Here is a 21,661-nt window from a genome sequence, read left to right on the forward strand (position 1 = left end):
CATAATGAAATGTTTGTACTTTGCGTCTCTGCTTCTGGTCCTCCTACCCTCTCTCGAATCTATTTCAATCAGGTTTTCACGAGCACCATTCCATGGGCAGCTCTTGTTAAGGCCACCGAATGACCATTGCAGCCCACCATCCAGGGGCCCATTCTCGGGCCTCACCTTCCCAGAATGAATCAGCACCGTCTGCCTCAGTGGACCACTCTGTCGCCTCCTGGCCACCTTTCTTCACCCAGCTTGCCGGGAACACATCCCGTCCTCTCTCCTTCTCGGACCCTTCCTCTTCAGTCCCCCTGACCAGTGTTCCTCACCTTTTGGGCCTCTTGGTGCTTCGGGACTGCAGGGATCAGGCTCTCTCCCTAATCTCGTCATGTGCCAGGACTTAAATCACCAGTTGTGACGTCTGCCAGGCCTCTGTGTACACGCTGTGTCCTCGAGCACATGCTTGCATGTCCGAACATGACATGACCTCACTGAACCCCTGAACTCTTCCTTCAACTGGGTTTCCTTCCCAGCCCCCTCCCCCACTTCCGCTTCCCCAGCTCAGTGAACGGCTAGTCCATCCTTCTAGGTGCTCAGCTTGAAAGTCTTGGTGTCACCTCTCAGGCCCCACATCCAACCTGAGGCAAATCCTTCTGGCTCTCTCTCCCTCAGAAGACATCCAGACTTCTGGTGCGCCTGGTTGGCTCGGTCAGCTGAGCGTCTGACTTCGGCTCAGGGCATGATCCCACAGTTTGTGGGTTCGAGCCCCGCATCGGGCTCGGAGCTTGGAGTCTGGTTTAGATTCTCTGTGTCCCTCTTTCTCTGTCCCTCCCCACTAGCGCTTTCTCTCTCAAAAACAAGCAAACATCATATTAAAAAAAAAAAAAAGAATACATCCAGACCTTTACCAAGTCTTCCCTCCTCCACCGTTTCACCCTAGTCCCGGGCACTGTCACCTCAGGCCTGGGTTATTGTCACCACCTCCTGACTGGTCTCCTGGCTGACACCTTCACTCCTCTTACAGTCTATTTTCAACAAGCATCTGGAACAACGCTGCTAAATAATGAGTCAGATCACGGTACTCTTCTCCCGAAACCATTAACAGCTTTACAGTTCACTCAGTATAAACGCCAAAATCCCTGCAAGGGCCCCCAAGGCTCTACGTGATCTGGCCTCAGTCACCGCTCTGACCTCACCCCTGTTCCCTGCCCTGTTCAGCCTGCTCCAGCCCAAGGGGCTCCCTGTCTTCCACATGCCAGGGACCACCCTGCCTCTGGGCCTCCATCTTGTTCTTCCTGCGGCACACACTCTTCCCCGGATGGCCGCATCGCCGGTGAGGCTCGTCCTTCACCACCTGCTCCGGGTTTTTGCTGAAATGTCACCTTGCCCGTGAGGCCTTCCCAGCCACCATCCCGTCCCGTCTTGAGGCTCCACTGCTCCAAGGTCCCTCCCCTGCTTTATATTTCTCTGTAGTACTTAACACCTCCCAACACGATCTACATAATTTTATTTTCCAAGTAGAACCAAAGTAGGTAAGTATGGAAGCTTGACGAAGACAGAGAAGTTATGTGTGTCTGTTTTGTTACAAGGATCCACAGCTCTTAACGCAATGACTGGCATAGTAGGTGCTCAATAAAAATGTCCTCAGTGAATGAGATGTATTCTTATCTTGTGCGGTTTGGAAGGGCTTTTCAGGAACGATGTGTGGCTGCCTGAGGACTGAATTTTGTGCTGGATTTTCTTCTTTCCCTGAGAAGAGAGTCACTGAGGCCTCAGAGACTCAAAGGAATTTGTGGCTGAAAGAAGTCGAAGGACCAGGGGTCCAGACGCTTCAATTTAACAAGGAATTTTACAGGTTTCTTTGAACAATGAATAACTTCATGCACAGCTTATTTGCCAAAACAGGGACGTGTGATCCACACGTGGCATGATTACACAGTTCCTGCTTCAGAATCCCTAGCAGAATCCAGAGATTACCTTGGGACCGTTTAGGAGCAGTATTTGGAAGAGGCAGCACTATCATCTTTCCTGTCTGAGAGCCAGAACACGGGTGAGAATGAACAAAAATGTGTTTTCACACATTTGGAGCCAACTCTAATATTCACTCAAAGCTAAAAATAAAAATAGTATGTAAGGCACCCCCCACCCCCTGCCGCCACACATAATGTGTAAAGATCCAGGTGCATCCTATCTAGTCTGTGACCATGGCCCCGCTGGGAAATCACCAGGACCTGGGTCCCGAAATAACAAAACCCGTCCCCTCTTTTCCACCCAGCCACCCACTCACCCCCACCTGCAAAACAGAATAAAAACAACTCCACACACAAAATCATCACCTATCAAGTACACAGACATTCCCATGGAGGAGCCGAGCTCCACCAAACGTATGACATGGCTTACCTTCCCCTATCATGGAGACCCCCACGGACATGCCCATGAACTTGCTTTTGGTCCATACATGAGTGTTGACGCACAGTCTCTTCTCCTTGCACTCACAGTAGAAGCAGGAGATGGGAGGGTGGTGGGATACTTGCTCGGCCACGAACCTGAGCTTGTAGCTCTGGGCAGGGTCCTCGGCCTCCGGGTGTTCGTGGCTAGCAGGACAGTGGGGAGAGGTCCTCTTTGGCTTGACCCTGTCCTTGGGGACCTCCCAGGAGCAGTGAAATGTCTCCCCGATGATGGGGTTGTAGGGCTTCTTGGCCAAGGCCCCTTTGCGGCCCTCGTGGAAGGCTGTGAGGTAATACTCCACAAAGCAAATGACCCTCTCCTCCGGCGTGGCTCCGGCAGCGATGGCCAGCAGCAGGTCCGGGTGTGCCATGAAGTCTGCATACATCTCCAGCAAGGAGCGCTTCTCCAGGATAAACGTGGGAAGAACCACCTACACGTGGAAGGAGACACTATCAGACAGGAGTCCCCGCGGCCGCCATCACGCAAGCCCCACGAGACCTAAGCCAGGGAATCGTTTCTTTTGATTTGTATACACATGACAAACCAGGGGACATGAAGTCACAGAAACGAGAAATGGCCACGCCGGTGGCACAAGGCCAACCCAGCGTGGTGGACAAGGCGGTTCTGGGAAGCTGTCTTCTCTGCTCATCTGGACAAGGAAGAGCAGTCTCCGGGTCCCTCCGCCCCTGCCACACACAACCCTCTTTCACTCCTCCATCCTTAGACATGTGCAGAAAACAGCTCAGAAGGCTGTCTCCCTTTCTTCCTGACCTCAGACACAACCAAGGGGGGTGCTCGGTGCCTCCCCACAAACATGGAAACTGGGCATCCATTGGCGGCTCATCAAAGGGAGTCCAGGCAGCCCAGTACACACCACCACTAGGAGTGCCGATTGGGAGACCTTGGTTAGAAGAGTAGCGTATAAATCCTAACGTGATCAAGGCAGAGCTGCAGTGAGAAGCTGGCCCCTGGCCCGGGGCTCTGGGAGGCAAGGCCAGTCGGCCAGCAGATGTTCTCAGAGCTGTCTTGGAGAAGAGGGGCCATTTACGGAGGCTGCTATGCAAGGCTGGGCCAGAAGAAATAAGCACAAGTTACAGAATCTTCTGGAAAATGGACTGGCACAGCGGCCACACCTAGGTCTGGTATCAGCACCACTACCAAAGAGGAGTAGAAATCTGGATGGGACAGAACAAAGAGGCTCCTCCTTGATCCAAAAGGGATCCAGGCAGTCACTCGGTGCCCCTACATCCCCAGGGAGGAGGTCAGTCAATGCAAAGGAAGGACATTCTGAAACTGGTCTGGAAAGCAGGTCACTCATTACTATCGCTGATGGGCGGGAGAGAGCCAGCCTGTTTCTCATGCTCTGCAGTGATCTCCACGTGACTTCGATACTGGGGTATTAACATCCTGCCCACTGGGCTGCAGACGGTAGCTTGCACTCCCCTCCTCATCGGGGTCACAGGACTTTGAGGCTAGCAGGCTGACCATGGCTTGATGGCTCCTCCCTGACACCCTCCAAGGGGGGTTGAGGGGGAGGAGCCAAACCAGTTCAAGGCCCCGGGAGGGCTGACACTCCCTCCTTAAGTGACAGAGTCTGTCCTTCTTTGTTCACAGAGGAGTACCCAGCTCCCGAGAAAACACTCACTGACTGCAAACATCAAAAGGCTTACAGATCCGCCCCTGCACCTCTCAGTTTGCTCAGACGCCTTCCCTGCAAAGGATGGACATACAATGGGAGAGGCACGTCCTGGAGGAAGAGACAGACAGGCAGGCAGAAGAAAGCCCAGCCCACCTGGGAGGGGACACTGGCATCTTTATTCTCGCTGTTCTTTCCAGTAAATACTCTGCTGGGGGACAGTACATGCATTAGGAAAAAGGCAGCTGGCTGTGGAGTTAAACATGTAACACAGTCCTTGGGTCATAAAAAGACCCCGAATGGTAACAAGTATTTTGTGGTGTTAGAATTGAGCGATTTTTACATTTTTTCCTGAGTGTCTTTCTACTTGGCTTTTACAATATATTGGAAGGAAAAAAGACATTATTTAAAACACAAGTATGCAATTTACTGGAGAGTTCCCGTTTCCTTTCAGCCAAAACTTGACGAAACTGAGGATCTGGCTGGAGGGTGTGAGGCGCCGGAGAGAGTTCATTCTGGCTCCGAATGGGCTTCAGATGCCGGTTATTCCTTCCTGTGTCCTGTGGGGACGGGTCCTCCGTCTGCTCTTCCGATGGGGCCCACGTAGCCGCGTTCTCCCCATGGCCTCCCTCTAGCAGGTGACCCACAGCAGAGTAAAGGGGAGGCAGAAGCAGCCCCAACACTGGTTGTTGCTCACTCTCCTGCCCTCAGAGCAGCCCAGAGTCTCCCCCGGGAGCTCCACCAAATGGATTTACGCAGCCTTGGAAACACGCCCAATGAGCCGAACCAACGAACACAGACAAGAAGCCCCGAGTGTCGGCACCTCCAGGCCTTCCCCAAGCCGCTCCACTTCCTGCTGCCTCCCTTCCCTGGCAGGACCCTGTGATCGTGAGGGAACCGGGGAGGGAAAGGGCAGAACTGCCAGGAGGGCGGTCGGCCCCGAAAGACACAGGTCCCGTGAAGGGGACTCCATGGCCTTGACTTGCATCCTTCTCTGCACTCAGGGACTGGGCTTCTCTGGCCACAAATCCAGCTCTGGACAAGGAGAATTCTCAAGTTTGTAGCAGAGATTGAACTTACAAGGAAAGAGGGGTGCCTGTGTGGCTCGGTCAGTTATGCATCCAACTTCAGCTCACGTCACAGTCTCGCGGTCCGGGAGTTTGAGCCCCATGTTGGGCTCTGTGCTGACGGCTCGGAGCCTGGAGCCTGCTTCGGATTCTGTGTCCTCCTCTCTCTGCCCCTCCCCCATGCATGCCCTCTCTCAAAAATAAACATTAAAAAAAAAAAGAAATCACAAGGAGGGAAGCGGCTACAATGGCTGCTCTCTCAGTATCGACTTCTGAAAAGGGCAAGAATGTAAGACAATTCCCCCAACATAGCATCTCTGAACTCAGGAGCTGGGGGATTAAAACAAAATAAATAGGAAAAAGAACTCCACTCAGCACTCCAAATCACTGAATATCAGAATTGACGGGGACCCTCACGGTGATGGAGTCCAATGCTCTGGTCTCACAGGTGAGGGGACAGAGACGGGGGGTGGGGAGGGAAGGCACTGCGCAGGAAGTTTGGAGCTCCCAACTGCACCCAAAGCTCTGCCCATTACCCCTGACATGTCACGATTTTTCTGTTTCAGGCTAACGGGCATTTTCTCTCTCTCAGCGGACTAGGGAGGTTAGAGTTCACTGCACAGACACCGAGGACCTACTGTGTCCTGAGAGGCAGGATGTGGCACAGAGGAAATGGTGGCACAATGGCCCCACCTTCGAGTCCACTCTCCTTCTCCCAGAATGACCAGGCAATCCCCCATCCCAAAACTACCATGAGTACTAATTACCACCAGGAGGGAGACCATCAGCAATTGAGAAAGGCAAGCACAGCGCCCCCGCCTGGAGAAGTGCAGCTATGGCTTCCTCACTGGCCTTCCCGCTCTCTGTCAGGCCCACCTTGACTTCGTCTCCACATCACCACCAGACCCATCTCTAGAATCTCTACAAGAGACAAATGAAGTCCAGCCTGGCCCTCATACCCCACAATTTATCTGGTGGGACATTATCCCTCATTTTGTGCCCCAGCCCTTCCCTTACAAGTACCCATTCCCCTCCCCCTGCCCCCACACTCAATCCTATTTCCCTTGTCTGCCCTCCTCCTGCCTCGTCTAAGTGATAAACTGGAACTCAGCTCACGGGTAACTTCCTCTGTGAAGCTTTTCTGACAGCTCCTGCTCATGGGGCTCAACCATCAGCTCCCCCCTCCAGACTCTCACTGTGCCATGCACATCTCTGTCATGGCATCGATGATGCTCCTTGTGAGGAAGAGCATTACTGGGACAATTTGGGAACCTTTTACCGTGGGCCATATATGAAATTTGCGGAGTGTGCCAAGTGTGCCATGCGGGAGAACGTCCTTGTCCTTGGGTGATACTCACGGACAGATGCAGGGGCGACGCGTCATGTCTGCCAACATACTCTGAAATGTGCATCGAAAAACAGACATACGCTCATACATGCAGGGGTGTATATGGGGTTGCAGAGCAAGAGGAGAGGGAGAGAGAAGTCAAGAGAGAGTGGGAGAGAAGAGAGGAGGAAGAAGAAATGCCAAGTATAGCAAAATGCTAACAACTGGCAAATAAAGGCAAAGGTTACCCGGAAGCTCACAGCTACTACTGCAGCTCTCGCACCGACGGGAACATGCAAAATAAACACGTGGAGGGGCAGAGAAAAAGGCTCTAGTCGGGATGTGGTATCTGACAACTTATCAACTTTCTTTTAAAAAAGAAAAAAAAATTTTAATTTGAAAGAGAGAGAGCATGAGTGGGGAAGACAGGCAGAGGGAGAGCGAGAAGCTTAAGCAGGCTCCATGCTCAGAGTGGATCCGGACATGGGGCTCCATCCCACGACCCTGGGATCATGACCTGAGCTGAAATCAAGAGTCGGCTGAAAAATCAAGAGTCGTCTGCTCAACCAACTGAGCCACTCAGGTGCCCCAGAGCTTACTGATTTTCAGAGACAACCCTCCCCTGACTGCAGACTCAGCGAATGTGTTCTCACAGCCAAGGCCCACCCTCTAGGTATATATTCTGCACTTGAAACTGAGGCTGCAGCTTTGTCAGACCTGGAAAAAGTAGAAAACCCGGAGAGACAGAGGAGAAGGGGCTGCGAGTGGAATAACTATTTCTTCTTCCATCAACTGTCTGTGCTGGTGGTGGTTTGTGCGGAATCCCAGATCGACGGCTTTAAAAACCAGCATCCTGAACGTCTCGGGGAGGGTAACATACTTTTCGTGAAAGCAGGTTTCTCTGTCTCATACGATTTCCCTGCCTTCTGTGTGTGTGTGCCTTTGCAGATAAGTCACTTAATCATCCATTCCTTGGGCAGCGAACACTGGAGGTACAGCGGCAAGAAGCGGTGAGTGCCAACTGGGCTGTCTGCCTCCAATGGAGACGTGACGATGTGCCAGGTGTTCAGACCGACAGCATCCAAATGGCTGAAATCCCCACTGCAGATTTATCGAGCCATCAATAAGGGCTGCCTTTTCTCCCATTAACATAATTAAGACAATGAACTACTACTCTAGGGAAAGAAGAAAACAAAAAGCGAGGATCTGTGTTCGGACTCAAACAATTAATTATGTTGAAAGTCACATCAATCTACAAGTAAGTAACTATTCTTCAGGCTGGGCTCTTAGAACGTTGAAAGAATGGATCATGCATCGAGAAAAGTGAGAGGGCCCCCGGAAAGAGTGAGAGTCCCTTCCCCCCAATGGGGAACACAGAAGGCTTCTGCAAAGCAAGGCCAGCAGGTGCGATTTTCTCCAAGGAAACATCAGTTGACTTAATAAGCTTGAGAATCATCTACATAACACTCCGTCCTTAGATGGGCAGACCCAGCCAGTGCATCCAAGCAAACAGAGAGGCTGAAACCACATACCGAGACCAATCTATGCAATTCCTTTAAGAAAACCAGGCAAACACACAGAAACCCAATCTTACAAAATAAAGGGCAGATAATTCATACTGACAAAGGTTTCTTTACCTAGCCTACAGGTTGCTTCCTGGGCTTTCCTCAAAGTGTCAGCTCCCTTCACATGGTCTCACAGCAGTTGGGACATTGTGAAAGACATTCATGAAGACTTGGGATGGCAAGAGTTTGAAATAAAGCTTTACTTTTTCCAAGAAGATTTACTACATGAAGGGAGATGCATCTGTGAAAATCAACTCCTGGGTTCCCCCTCTGCATCCCAGATGTCGGCTTGCATGAGGGAATCAGAAGCCGTGAGCTGACATTCATCTCTAGGCAGTTACGGTCATGTCTACTTGGGCAAGGCCATCTCTCTGAGACTCAATTCCTCTGCTGTAAAATGGGGAAGATAAGAGCACCAATCTTCTAGAATTACAGGAGAGTGCAAAATCAGCCTGGCGCCCACCCAGCACACAGTACACACTCATCCTGCTGGTGGCTGTTATGATTAGGGATCAGCACCTTCAGCTAGAGACCCGTGGAAGCTATGAACAGCGGAGATCAGACAAAAACTTATCACAAAACGTTTCAGTGACAAACTTGAAGACGAAGTCTCCATGACAAGCACAACCCTCGGGACCACCTCTGAAGCTTCTGTAAATGTTGAATTATTTGAGAAAAAGGAGAAATAACTGTGTAAAACAAGAGAGGTGTGGTAAGAATGTGTGAATGTTTCAAACTGAAGCTGTTTGTGGAACTCAAGGCAGGTACAGTGCTTTGGGCTTCACCTTAGCTGGTTTGATCTTCCGAGTAATGGTGAGCTGGTATGACAGTTCCATTTTACAGAGGAGAAAACTGAGGCCCAGTAGGGTGCTGGAATAAGAACCAGCTCTGCTGGGTCAAGGCCCATGCTGGATCCCTTGCTGCCCCGAGGAGGCTGGGCGGCTCACTATCACTCACTGGAAGCCTTCCTAGAAAAGCAGCGTTGACGAGCTCCTGCCAATAACACAAGCAGGAAGTGTGGACAGGACACACGCTGCCTCCCTCCATGACGCGGGTTCCCACAGACAAGCTTTAGGAAGCCACAGTACCACTGGGCATTCTATTAAAAGGCAAGCATCTCAGGACAGGAAGTGGGCTTCACTTGATAGCATACTAAAAACAAGATTCGGAGAGAAGGGCCAAAGGCATTGGGAAGGGAAGCGGATGCACTACTTGTGGGAATAGAACGCCAAATACCCACAGCTGCGCTGAGTTCATTTCCAGGGTAAACCCAGGCTCTTCTGACCCTTCTCATAAAAAGCTCCCCCTTTGGAGGAGGAGCTTAAGCACAGCAACACTGAGCTTTTTGCAAACCTGGAAATTTAGCCTAATAAAACAATCAAAGGAGAAAACCTGGGGGTGCCTGGGTAGCTCAGTCAGTTGAGTATCTGACTCTTGATTTCAGATCAGGTCAGGTCATGATCCCTGTATTGGGCTCTGTGCTGGGCATGGAGCCTGCTTGAGATTCTCATTTTCATTCTCTCTCTCTCTCTGCCCCTCCCCCACTCACTTGCGTGCACTCTCTCTTCAAAAAAACCCAGAAAACAAAAAACAAAACAAAAAGGAGAAAACCTGTATGTTCGAAGATGTCTACTATCTCGTGATAGCCTCAAGAACCACAGGGAGACATGTGACCAGTCACACTTGGTTGAGGCGGGACCTGACCATGTGGAACCTTGGTGGAAGGTTGGGCGGCCATTAAAGACAAAAGGGGCAATGACAGTGATCTCTTCCTCAAACCTGCTGCTGAGTATGTGGCTGCTGGCTGTAGCGGGATCTGTGACACGAGGGGCCGACAGGCTACAACCCTGCACTAAATCCCCACCTGGTTTACACATGGTCCTACTGGAACAATTCAGGCAATTCTTTAAGAACTCAGAGAAGTTTAAGAACTGTGTGGGCAAGCTTCTCTTGGCATAAGAATCCTGTCTACCATAATTGCTGGGGTAAGTAGAAAGTTAGGGGTCCCTGGAAAACTAAAAAGGAGACATAGCTTTCTTCATATAAAAAAGGGTGGTGGCATTTTAGGTGCCCCCACCCACCACCTTGAAAGAAGGTAAGGACAAAATGCTACTCTCAGCCCAGGGGACGGCCTCATCAGAGACAAGCCATCAGTGGTAAATCTCCCAGCACTGATTCTTGAGTTATCTTTCCTCTGAGCACTCGGAGAGCTGATCGAGTGGAGCCAGAGAACTGGGGATGCTGACCCATGCCGGCCCCTCTGACTCTGACCTGAACTCTGTCACCTTAAGATGACTTCTGTCCCCACCGCACAAGTCCCTTCGTGAATACGTATCACCCTTAGCTTTAACCTTCCCCAGTTCTGTTGTTCAGGGAGACACTGTTTTGGGGAAGGTCCCTGAGGTTCTGCAAGCAAAGTCCTTCCTCTTCCTTGTCTGTGGCATGGCTGTCCTCTGGCTCGACACCCACCAAGAGGGGAACCCGGTTTCAGATAACAATGGGATACGCAGTGTGTATCTTCAGGGTCAGGGGCCTCATCGCCTGAGGAGAGCCCAATCCTCCCTCCCTCTGCCTTCCACTTTTTGTGTTTTTTAAATTTATTTTTATTTAGAGAGAGCACGCGTGCACACGTATGAGCAGGGGAGAGGTGGAGAGAGTGAGAGAGAGAGATTTCCAAGCAGATTCTGCACTGTCACCATGGAGTCCCATGCAGGGTTTAAACCTATGAACTGTATGATCTGATGACCTGAGTGGAAACCAGGAGTTGGACGCTTAACCGACTGAGCCACCCAGGCGCCCCTGCCTTGCAATACTTTTAACCACAATCTGTACCCTTGAAACTCCTAGCTACTCTGTGGAATCAGCCATGCCACCTGGAAAGGCTCAAAATCCACTGTTGTAGAAGATCTCCTCTCACCTGAACCTGTAAAACTGGAGTTTAGACTAACCAACCCCCCTTCCCAGAGGAATCCACGTGGGTCACAAGTCGGCACACCCTAGACCTCGTATTCATAGCTACCACCTGCCTCCAAATCTCAGTTTGAAGCATTCCTCTCTCCACCTGTTACCTGAGTCCCACCTCCTCTGTCTCATCCCAGCCCCACCAAGATGGACAGCCTCTGTCCACCACTCTCTCTCTCGCAGCCTCCCTTCCCGCCACACTGGTGTAGAGTCCATGGCCCCACCTGACACCTACTCCCTCTGAACCGCCCCCCCCCACCACTTTCTCCCTCTGGGGTACTAACTGAGGGAACCTCAACTCTGCTTGAATCCAGCTCCTGCCATTCCCTGCACCTCAACCTGCAGCTCAAGCTTCCTGGAGGGAAGGAGACAACACGCTGAATGGTCTCTCTTTACACCCGTGACCGAGCAACCTTAAGTGTCCCTGTGGTGGCATGTGGCCACCCTCCTCACCTTCCAGATCTCCCTGAGATGAACAGCCTCCTTTACTGCTGCTCCCACTTCCAATCTCTCACAAGCTCCCTTTCTCTCATGACTCCCTTGCTGCTCTCGTCCCTGGGGAAAAGCGAAGCCATCCAGAGAGCTGCGCACGATCATCACAAAGCAAGCCCTTCTGTGGCATTGACATGCCCAAGGCACTGCTCTGAACCCCTCACACCCTGGCTGTGCGTGCACATGGAGCAGTCCCTGGAAGGTACAGCTGCCCCTTGTTCACAGTGAAGAAACTGAGACAGGTTAGGAACTCAGCTAGGGTGCAGCCAGGCCGCCGGGTAAGCCTGGCCCTTCCGCCCATTTCCTGGTGTCCATGCCCCGGGTTCTGCACATCCCGTCAAAGGATGATCCTCCGCCCGTGCTCTGGGCCCCACACCCTCCGGCTCCTCAGGGCCCTGCAGCCACCTCCCCGCTCCTCTCCAGTCCCACTAGCACCCGCACACCCTCGGACCCCAAGCCTCCCGATTCCAGGTTTGCCCCCTGCCTCCAGCCAGCCTTCTGCTCCCCTTTTAGAGCTCCTGAAACAACACCTTCACTCCCAGCTGGCACTGTTCTTCCTGTTCCCCCTCGAGCCGCCCCCCGCCCCCAATCAGACCCTGACAAAGCAAACGGGATGGTCCATTTCCAGGCCTGATCCTTCTCGACGCCTCTGCAGCAGATCCACACAGCCGATGGCTCCTTTCTCCTGAGAGAGCCGTCTTCCCATGGCTTCCGTGACATCACACTCCTCTGGTGTCTGTCCCAGCTCACCGGCTGGCCCTTCTCCACCTCCTTTCCTGGATCCCTCTCACGTCCGCAACCTCTACATACTGGGCTCTCACAGGACTCATGCCTACATCTCTACTTACTTCCTAGAGGAACGCATTCCCATCTCCTGGCTTCGAACACCTTCTGTTCCTTGTTTGTTCTCAAACTTGTACTGGAGCCCCACTCATAACACTCAGACTCCGATACCAACTGCCCACACATCCTCTGTCCTTGGATGCTTAATGAATGGGTATCTCAGACCTAAGAAATCCATGATAAATTTGTGATATCCCCCAACTCCCCCACCTTGCTCTTCCCATGTCCCCTCTTCTCCACAGAGGGCCGTGGTCATGTGTGGCGCTGGTGGCATCACAGCTCCTGGAAGGCACACCTGCTCTGATCAGTACAGAGAGGAAGTGACACTGTGCCACTCTGGAGCCTTGGAGGTTTTTAAAATTGTTTGTTTGTTTATTTATTTTGAGAGAGGGGGGGAGGGAAGGGCACAGAGGGGGAGAGAGAGAGAATCCCAAGCAGGCTCTGCACTATCAGCGCAGAGCCCGAAGTAGGGCTCGAACTTACAAACCATGAGATCATGACCTGAGCTGAAATCAAGAGTTGAACGCTCAACCGACTGAGCCTCCCCGGCGGCCCCAGGAGTCTAAGTTTTAAAAAGGCTTATCAGGGGCGCCTGGGTGGCTTAGTCGGTTAGGCGTCCGACTTTCGCTTAGGTCATAATCTCGCGGTTCATGGGTTCGAGCCCCGCATCGGGCTCTGTGCTGACTGCCAGCTCAGAGCCTGGAGCCTGTTTCAGTCTGTGAGTCCCTCTCTCTCTGACCCTCCCCTGCTCGCGCTATCTCTCTCTCTCTCCTAGAAATAAATAAAACATTAAAAAAAAAATTGAAAAAGGCTTATCAGCTTCACTCTCATCCTCACAGGAACTTTGAGTCACTATGTAGGATATGTGGCTTCTCAGTTGGACAGACCATGTGAGAAGGATACACGGAGAGAGACACGGAGAGATCCAAAGACGTCATGGAGAGAAAGAGACAGACCCAACAGTCCTGGCCGAGTCCAGCCCACAACCCAACCAGCCAACTGACGAGAGACACGGGAGTGACCGGTGACAAGACCGACAGCAGGAGTGTCCAGCTGAGCCCAGCTTGGATGGCGGGGCCGTGAGCAAGCAGACCGGTTACTTTAAGCAACTACATTTGAGGTGGCTAACTCCTCAATGGGAAACAGAGGCAAACGGCGGCTCGCTCTGGTGTTTATTATCCCAGCTGCTCAGATCACAATCTTGAGTCATTCCTTATTCCTCTTTCCCTCCCACTCCACGTCCGACCCACGTGCAGTCAGCACATCCATACCCTATTGTCACATCTGTCACTCTGCCTCATCTCTCACCCCCTCCCTGCTCCTACCCTTCCCCCTGCTGCCTGACCCCCACTCGCCCCTGCCCCAGTTACCTTCTGACACAAGAGTCAAAATAATCCTTTAAAAGTACAAGAAAGGCCATGCACTCCTTTGCTCAATACTCTCCAGTGGCTGCCATGCCACTCGGTGTCCCCACAGCATCCTAGGAAGCCCCCCACCCCCACCCCGAGCCAGCCCTGTCATTTCTTGCCAACCAGTTCCTTCTGATCCTACCACACTGGCCTCCCTGCTCGCCCCCAAATGCTAAACAAGGGCCGCTGTGGGCCTTTTTCACCCGCCGTCTCCACCGGCCAGAATGCTCTTCCACACGCAGTCCCCTGTTGCCCTCGCACCCGAATCTCGTCCCTGCTCCAGGGTCACCTGGGAGAACCCACCCTGAGCCGTGTCTCTAAGAGCACCTGACCCCACCTCCCACGGCCGCGCTCGGCTCCCCTCGCTGCCCTCGCCATCTCTGCAGCCTTTCCTTCTCTCCTGCCTGCTGCCTGCCTCCTTTCATCGTCACATGAGCCCCAGGAGGGCGTGGAATCGGAACGTCACGTTCACTGCCACCTCTCGGTATCTCGACAACCCCATGAGCATACACGCTACTAAATGCTGTCCCTCGCGTTCCTGAAAACGAGGTTAACAAGGTGAGAGACAGCCAAGCTGCTCACTGCATCCCGCAGGCCCGCTCCTGGAGCCTGGGTGGGAGCAGAGCAGCCCCTGCACACTGCGCGCTGCATCTCGCCTGCTTCGGACCCTCCAAAGCTTTCTTGTGGCCCTGCAGTTGGTCAAGTTCACCCTCGTTCACACGGCCCACACGTCTCCGCAGGATCCGACACCACTACCCAGTCCAGGTTCAACCATGCTACTCAGCAGCACCCGCTGCACTCTGGCCACAAAGCTCTCCAGCTGTGCCCACGCTGTTCCCTCTATCAGAAATGCCCTTCCTCTCACTCCTTCCACGAATGCCCACTCATCCTTCAGGCTCAACCTAAATATCCCTAAGTCACGGAGCCCTTCTGTGGCCCTTCTTTCTGTGGTTCCTCCTTTCTCTCGCTGTCCCCTTTTCAGGCCACCCACCATTTGTGGAAATGCAGCAGGTCACCCATCAGAGGTAGTCACCAGCACCCTGGGGTCATGGAAGACTGGCTGAGGAAGGAGGGCAGACAGGAGGGCCTCTAGAGGCAGGACCAGCCGCATAGCTTGTGGGGCAAAGTGAAAACCGGAAATGGAAGTTCCCTTCTTCATAATTAAGAACTTTAAGAGAGCAACAGCAGAGCCTCCAATCGAACATGGGGTGCCTCTGAGCACGGGGGGCTGTGGGATGCCCCTGGTCATATGCCCATGAAACCGGCCCTGCCTGGTGACCATGGTTCATTAACTTTAGAGGCAAAACTCGGCACCAGATGCCCATGCATGTTGGGGACTTATGGAGGCCTCAATGCCGCCCACCTCCTAAGAGATGTGGCAATGCACTTGTTTTATGGAGAGGGACCAGGGCTCCATTCTTGAGCCAAAGAAGATCTCCTCTCCAGGGTGCCTGCCCATCAGATGATCCATCCGGGCTAAGTTCTTCCACTGCCCGTTTAACACAAGCTTACCCTAACGACACGGGCAAATGTCAGGAAGAGAAAAAGACACAATAAGGAAAGAAGACCTTTCATCAACCTTTCCATGATGCAGTGGGAGATCTACCTCTTCCTCTCACAAGTATTCCGGCTCATCACACCTTCCCTTGGTTATTGAATAAGAGCTTCTCCCTAGTAAACAAATGAGTCAACTACGGGCCAGGAAAGCTCTTCTTTCAAACAGCCAGCTGAGTATTGGATACATGTAACATTTGCTCTTTTAGGAATGAACCACAGCTCCAGAAGTACAAAGCAATTATATCCTAACAGAATAATAACAGGAGATACATGGTTCCCAGGATTTATTGTAAAATAAAAGGGCTGCAATGTGGTATCTCAGAAACCCTCAGCTGCTGTAAGAAAGTCCCCTCGGTCTTTTATCGTATTACTCCACATCTGACCTGGACAATTTCAGCGATGCCAACGTGCTCTTTCCTACGCCACCCATGCTCCTACATCACTGCTTTACAAATATTTTTTTTACTATGACCCACAAGGAAAATATGTCTCACGTTGTGGCCCAGCACACACGTATCAACCAAACTAAAATAAAAATTTCATGTGCGGGGCACTCTGAGACTTTTCATTATTTGATTTCAGTTTTAGAAATGATCATCTGACCCTCTACATTGGTTTTATAACCCACTAAATGGGTCATGACCAACAGTTTGGAAATGCGGTTTTAGATCATACTGGTGTACATTATTACCCACAATTCCTTCCACCAGATCTTCACTCAAGCTCTACTCTCAAGTGTCTGTGAATCCACAAGAATAAAAGAGGTGGCTTTTAAAAAGGCAGGCACTCAAACGATTCCTCTAGTGAGAGGGACAGGAGCATTCTAGAGCTACAAGGCTGAAATGAAGGGGATTAGGGAGGAATGAATGCAGAGCAGGTCTTCACAGTGTGATGGGCGGATCCAAGAAGGAGGGAGTGGCCAAGGCAGGGAACCTCCTGAGGTCAGGCCTCCCCGGTGTGAAGCCACTGGTTTTGTTTAAAGTGCCACTTCCTCCCAGAATATCAGACACACTCACCTTCCAACAGAGAAAAACATTCTGCAGAAAAGGCTTTTTGGTCATCTTTGAGGCTCTTGACGCCTCTGTCTCCCCTAAGTGGCCAGTCACCATTTTGTCATCTTCCTCTTCAAAGAATCTCTCACACGCACCCCCTCCCTCCTTGTCCTCTGGCCTCCAGCACAGCCTGAGGTGAACCTGTGGCATCCAGACCCTTCACAGCAGCCAGGCAAGCCAAGTGCCCTCAAGGTGGCTTCCACGGGTGATGCCTTCAGGGGCAAGGACCGTTTCCAGTACATCCATGTTCTAGACCCTCAAGTCCCCAGCCCATACCGAGTCTCTCCCCGGTAGCTGTCCCTCTACAGCACTGCTCACTCCCTCTCATCTCCCCACACACTTCCAGGGAGGCATCAGGATTCAGTATCTGACTAGAAATACAACCGGCTGGGCACCCTTCCCCTGCTCCCATGCCACCATATAACCCTTCAGCTACATGCAAAATTGCTTTCCTTGCTTGCCTCTAGAATGAAGCCCCACTCAGGGTGAGGGAGGATCTCTGCGGGCCCATCAACTGGCCATCAGTAGTCGGGACACCAGGTCCTCCTGATGGCTGTCCCTCAGGAAGAATCCTGGCTGAGCGCAGCGCTTCTACCGAACAGCAGGTCTGTTTCTTTGCAGGTGGACCATGGGATCGGAATCCCCAACCAGGCTGCCTGTAGGGGACTAGCTGTTAAAGCCGGCGCCAGGTGCAGCTAGGGACGCAACTGCCTCGCTCTGGGGTCCGCCATTTTCTTTTCTCCTGTGGTTCTCTCTGAGGCCATAGGCCACATCTGTCTCTACACCTTCAATCAACTTTCTCTAGAACATGTCAGGAAACAAAGAAGTCGGTCCTGAATTTCTCCTGCTTGCTCCTATGCTGCTTCTCATGCTCTCCCTGCTCTAAGGCAGCAGCTCTTCTAAAGGGTCAAACGCAAGGCTCACACTCTGTGATGAGTACTGACATAAAAAACAGCCCTTTCCAAGCATACCTGGGATATCCGTGCCCGAGTGCCATTCCCCCACTCTGTTTTCCCCGTCTCACCATGGTGAAAAGAAAGAAAGTAGGGAAGGCTGGGGGTGGGGGTGGGGGGAAGGGAGACCAGCCGCAAACCCAGCGGGACATGCCAACCTACCTTGGTCAAATCCATTCCCAGTTTGAGCTGTGAAATGAGATGAAGGATTATACTACGCTGATCCTCCATGACACCCAATTCTGTCTCTTCTTTATCTTCAGTATCACTTTTCTCATCTTCGGACAAGACCAGTTCAGGGCCTGAGTTTGGCTAAAACAAGATCATTGATACAAATCACCAGCTGGTCCAGCAAAAGTCAGAAGCGCAGCATAGGGCCCCATATGCTTAGCAATAAGGACAGAAGGAGCCCAATCCTGCCCCGGAAACAGTTTCTCTATAAACCAGTCCTATTAGCCATGGGGTGGAAGAGGACCCTTTTTGGGGGTGCAGGCCCTTTGGGAGAGGCCACCTATTCATGTCCATTCATTTTCCCCACCATGCCCTATTAGTTAACTTTCTGGCCAAGGACTTTCCCCAACAACCACAAAAAAGGCTTCCTGCTCTTCAAAACCTACATAGGCATGAGCTCCCTTATCTGGACTATTCCCATACAAGATTCTCCTATTAACTTGTACAACCCAGGACAATTTATATCGAATGTAAACTTTTCTGTTTAATAAGCAAAAGTCAGATACTCCTGGGATTGACTGAAATTACCTTAGTTATGAGAAAATTTACTCTGCGATGATTTCTACTCACATCAATTAATATCACTGCAGCAAGTGTTAAAAAAAAAAAGGCTCAGAGCTTGCATTAATTCAGGAAGGGTGACAAAAATTAAAATTTAAGGAAAAAGACCAACATTTTATAATGCTAACATGGGTGTTAGCCAACAGGCCCTGCTTTCCTCAATGCAAGTTCATTAATTCAATTGCTTGATTCTGAGTTTTCAAGTTACACAGTAAACAGGCACGTGATAAGCAGAACGTGCAAGAGGGATTACTGAGCACCTCAATTTCTAAGTCTCAGATGTTAAGAACTCTGGCTATAATGGACAGTTGTCCTTGGAATTCTATTAAAGTAACCTTACTCCCCCTTCCACATTTACCTGTGTTCCTATGGTATTTGTTTATGCATAAGCTGATGCACTCTGCAAACACATCACGCAATTGTTTCTAATTACCAATGACAGTCCAGTCCAATACACTTAATATGCAGAAATGCAGGCACTCAGGGTATTAAACATAAGTAGACACCAACATGCCCATATGTCTATGCAAAACTAATGATTTATAAACTCCATTAGGTTCCTCTCCTAAAATACCCAAAGGCTATTTTATAGTGATCAAGGTGGTTGTAACTGACCAGCCTAAGACACGTGGGCTGGCCATTCCTTACCAACACTCCATGGAGAACATATGATCCTCTTCTCCCCTGGGGTAGGCATTTAAAAACTTCCCACTGAAATAGACATTTTTCCATAGACATACTTCTCAAATTATTCTGTCACCTCTGAACAACACCAATTCTGGAGAGCTCACTGGAAAGACCTGAGTGAAGCCCATGGGGGTACACTCTCCCCCCACCCCCACCAAGAGTTGCATTTTCCTCCACTGTGTGCCTTGTTCTCCAGTCTCATAGCAATGTGTGTTGTTTCATGTCACTGGAAGATTGTTTTGCTAGAATATGCCGAAATAAGTGGGGACCCCTGTCCCCCATCCTGCTCCAGGAAAGACTAACGAGATAAAATCTGGGGGGACTGGGCTGCCCTGATTCTAATGCTGAGAAGTTGGAAGAGGGGCTCCAGAGGCCACCCTGCCTCTCCTCCAGCTTCACTCCCGTGACACCCATCTGCTGTGCCCCCGTGCCTACCGCTGCCAAGGCCGCTGAGCCAGAATGGCTGAAAGGCTAGGAAAAGGCAGGGCCACCTTCCCACCCACCTGCCCCTCCTGACTCTTCTTGCTCCCTCCTCTGGATTTCAGTTTTGAAGAGAACGCCTGTCTCATTCCGCTGGGAGCTTACAGTTCCAATCACATGCCACCGAAGTCGGAAAGCTCAGACACAATCCCTTCCGATGGCAAAGGTCCTGCTGTCGCTACTTCCCTTGTAGTGACCTGGCGGGCGGTCACACGTATCAGCAGACCTCCCCTCGATGCGTAGGCGCCTGGGGGAGGAGAGGACAGTGCCCTGGGCATCTTGCTTTGGGAGGAAAAAGGACAACCAAAACCAAATCAAGCTACCAGCATGCACCCTCCGGGGGCACAGGGGATCGTGGCTTGCCAAGTCCTTACACGTCTCAATAGGCCGGGGGGCTGCATCTCTAGAGCAGTGGTTCCTGCTTGGAATTCATTGTTCTCACCAAGTACTGGGCGCAGGCCACGCAGATCAATTGTTCAAGTGAGGCGGCCATAAGCTTTATGAAGCAGAGAACGATTCTTTTCCTCTGAAAATGCGAGTTCCCCTTTGTCCACACACGGGCACACAGGGAACTCGCCTTCCCGCCCACTCACTGAGCCGCCCCTGGTGCTACCTGTGTACAAACGACCTGCAACCACACCTCTTCCTGCTGCCCGCCACACTCGGAAATGAAACCCAGCCTGCCCCTGACTTCTGGTAGCCAGGAAATCTCTCTACAAAATCCTGCTGTGAGACACAAAGTACGTGTCAATGTGCACACAACCCACCCCCCGCCCCGGGTCCTTCCTACTTCACTCCACGTGACATTTCCTCCGTGTCTGGTGACGCCTCCCAGAGACACTGGCTACAGCGGAGGGAATTAAGGCTGGTGCACGGGCCCCGGAAGCGGACTCACTCCGGGGCTCTGGGCTGGAGGCCAGAGCTCAAGGGGGGCCCTCACTCCTGCCAAGGAGCCCGACACACATCACCCGCTTGGATCCTCAGTGAACTGCCTGAGCTTAGACAAGCATCCAGCATTAGTTTCTCTCCCAGAACTCCTGGAAATACACCCGTTTTCTTACGGCAGGATCTGCAAAAACCTCTCCCACCTAAACTCAAGTGAATAACCAAGGTTAAAAAAAAAAGATGGTTTCATTCATCACGTTGTTAGTGAACACTAACAGCAAGGTTGTTAGTGAACCTTACAGCAAAGAAGGCCCCAACTCCACCCACACTGGAATGCAGTCTTTCGCAGAAAGGAGAGACCACCCTCCACTGTGGGTCCAAAATGGAGGAGAGAAGGTAGGAGTATCCAACTGGTCAACCCTGTGAGAAAGAGGTCAGGTGGTGACATAAATACCAGTCTACCCGCATCCACAAAGCATTCACTGTGAACCAGCACTGTGAAGAAATGCAGAATTTGAAGAACAAGGCTTTGCTGTCATTTTAAAGGCTAATAAAAGACTTCTTCCCTTTCAGGGACAAGAGTTTGTCAATTCTGTCTGCTATGAAATCCAGTGTTTCTCAACGTCTGAAGAAAACTGAAGCTGGGCAATGGTTTTATAAGTGCTGAGAAAGTTCCTAAGACTAAGTGAGAACAATCGTCACCCCCCACCATCCTCCAGAGAGCTTTGCAAATGAGCCAGCCCAGCCATAAAAACGTACACCGACCTGAAGATAAAATGGAATCAGAATACATTTTAAGGAGAAGCGGGCTTTGGAAAAATGAAGTTTTTAATAAAAACAAAAGTAACGAGTCAATATTTCTACCACATGAGCACCTCAGGGCACATGGTGCTACAAAAAATGAAGTGACTCGCACCTATTAGGAAATAGAGGGAAGGACAAGTCAATTTGACACACAGGAAAGAGCTTCATGGCAGCAGGCTGGGGTGTGGGGACGCTCCTCAGTGGCTCCAAAGTGACTTGTGCCCCAGAGCAAAGGTTCTTAATCTGGGCACTATGGACCCTCCTAAAGCTATCTACCACTACCTTTGGTATTTGATACAAAAACAGTGTATCTGGACATTTGAGAGAGAGAGAGAGAGAGAGAGAGAGAGAGAGAGGGACGGCCCATGATCTCCCTGGATTCTCATGGGAGTATCTGTCCCTGGGCTAACCTCAGGCCTCTCAAGGAACAAAGGGTCTGAGACCCCGTAAGAGAGATGGCCTCTCCGGATGGGACATGGTCCAGCCAGAGAGAGTCACAGCATCTGCAGCCGTCAAGGGCTGAAGCCAGAAACAACATCATGGCCTGGGTTAGGTGTACGCGGGTTGAGCAAGCCTCCTCCGGGGGGGAAATTAGTGCAGAGGAACACAGACCTCTGCTTCCACCTCTTCTTTGTATCCCAAATCTTATCTGCAATACAAATGCAAATTCCAAGCAAGACGGAATTCCAATCTGGTTTATTCAATACACACATGTAAC

At 51.3% G+C, this 21,661-nt stretch overlaps 1 protein-coding gene across 2 annotated transcripts in view; it reads right to left on the minus strand.

The window, feature by feature from the left end:
• Positions 1-21,661, minus strand: part of OSBPL10 (oxysterol binding protein like 10) — a 299,853-nt gene that overhangs the window by 18,036 nt on the left and 260,156 nt on the right. For both annotated transcript variants that reach the window (XM_039249825.1, XM_039249824.1), the window contains 2 exons: positions 17,458-17,607; positions 2,386-2,863 (listed from right to left, as the gene is read on the minus strand). In XM_039249825.1, the coding sequence (XP_039105756.1) occupies positions 2,386-2,863; positions 17,458-17,607 (628 nt within the window). The remainder of the gene's footprint in view (positions 1-2,385; positions 2,864-17,457; positions 17,608-21,661) is intronic.

The sequence above is a fragment of the Hyaena hyaena genome, unplaced genomic scaffold (genome assembly GCF_003009895.1).
Source record: "Hyaena hyaena isolate Hyena2069 unplaced genomic scaffold, ASM300989v1 scaffold_350, whole genome shotgun sequence".
NCBI classification, from domain to species: Eukaryota; Metazoa; Chordata; class Mammalia; order Carnivora; family Hyaenidae; genus Hyaena; species Hyaena hyaena.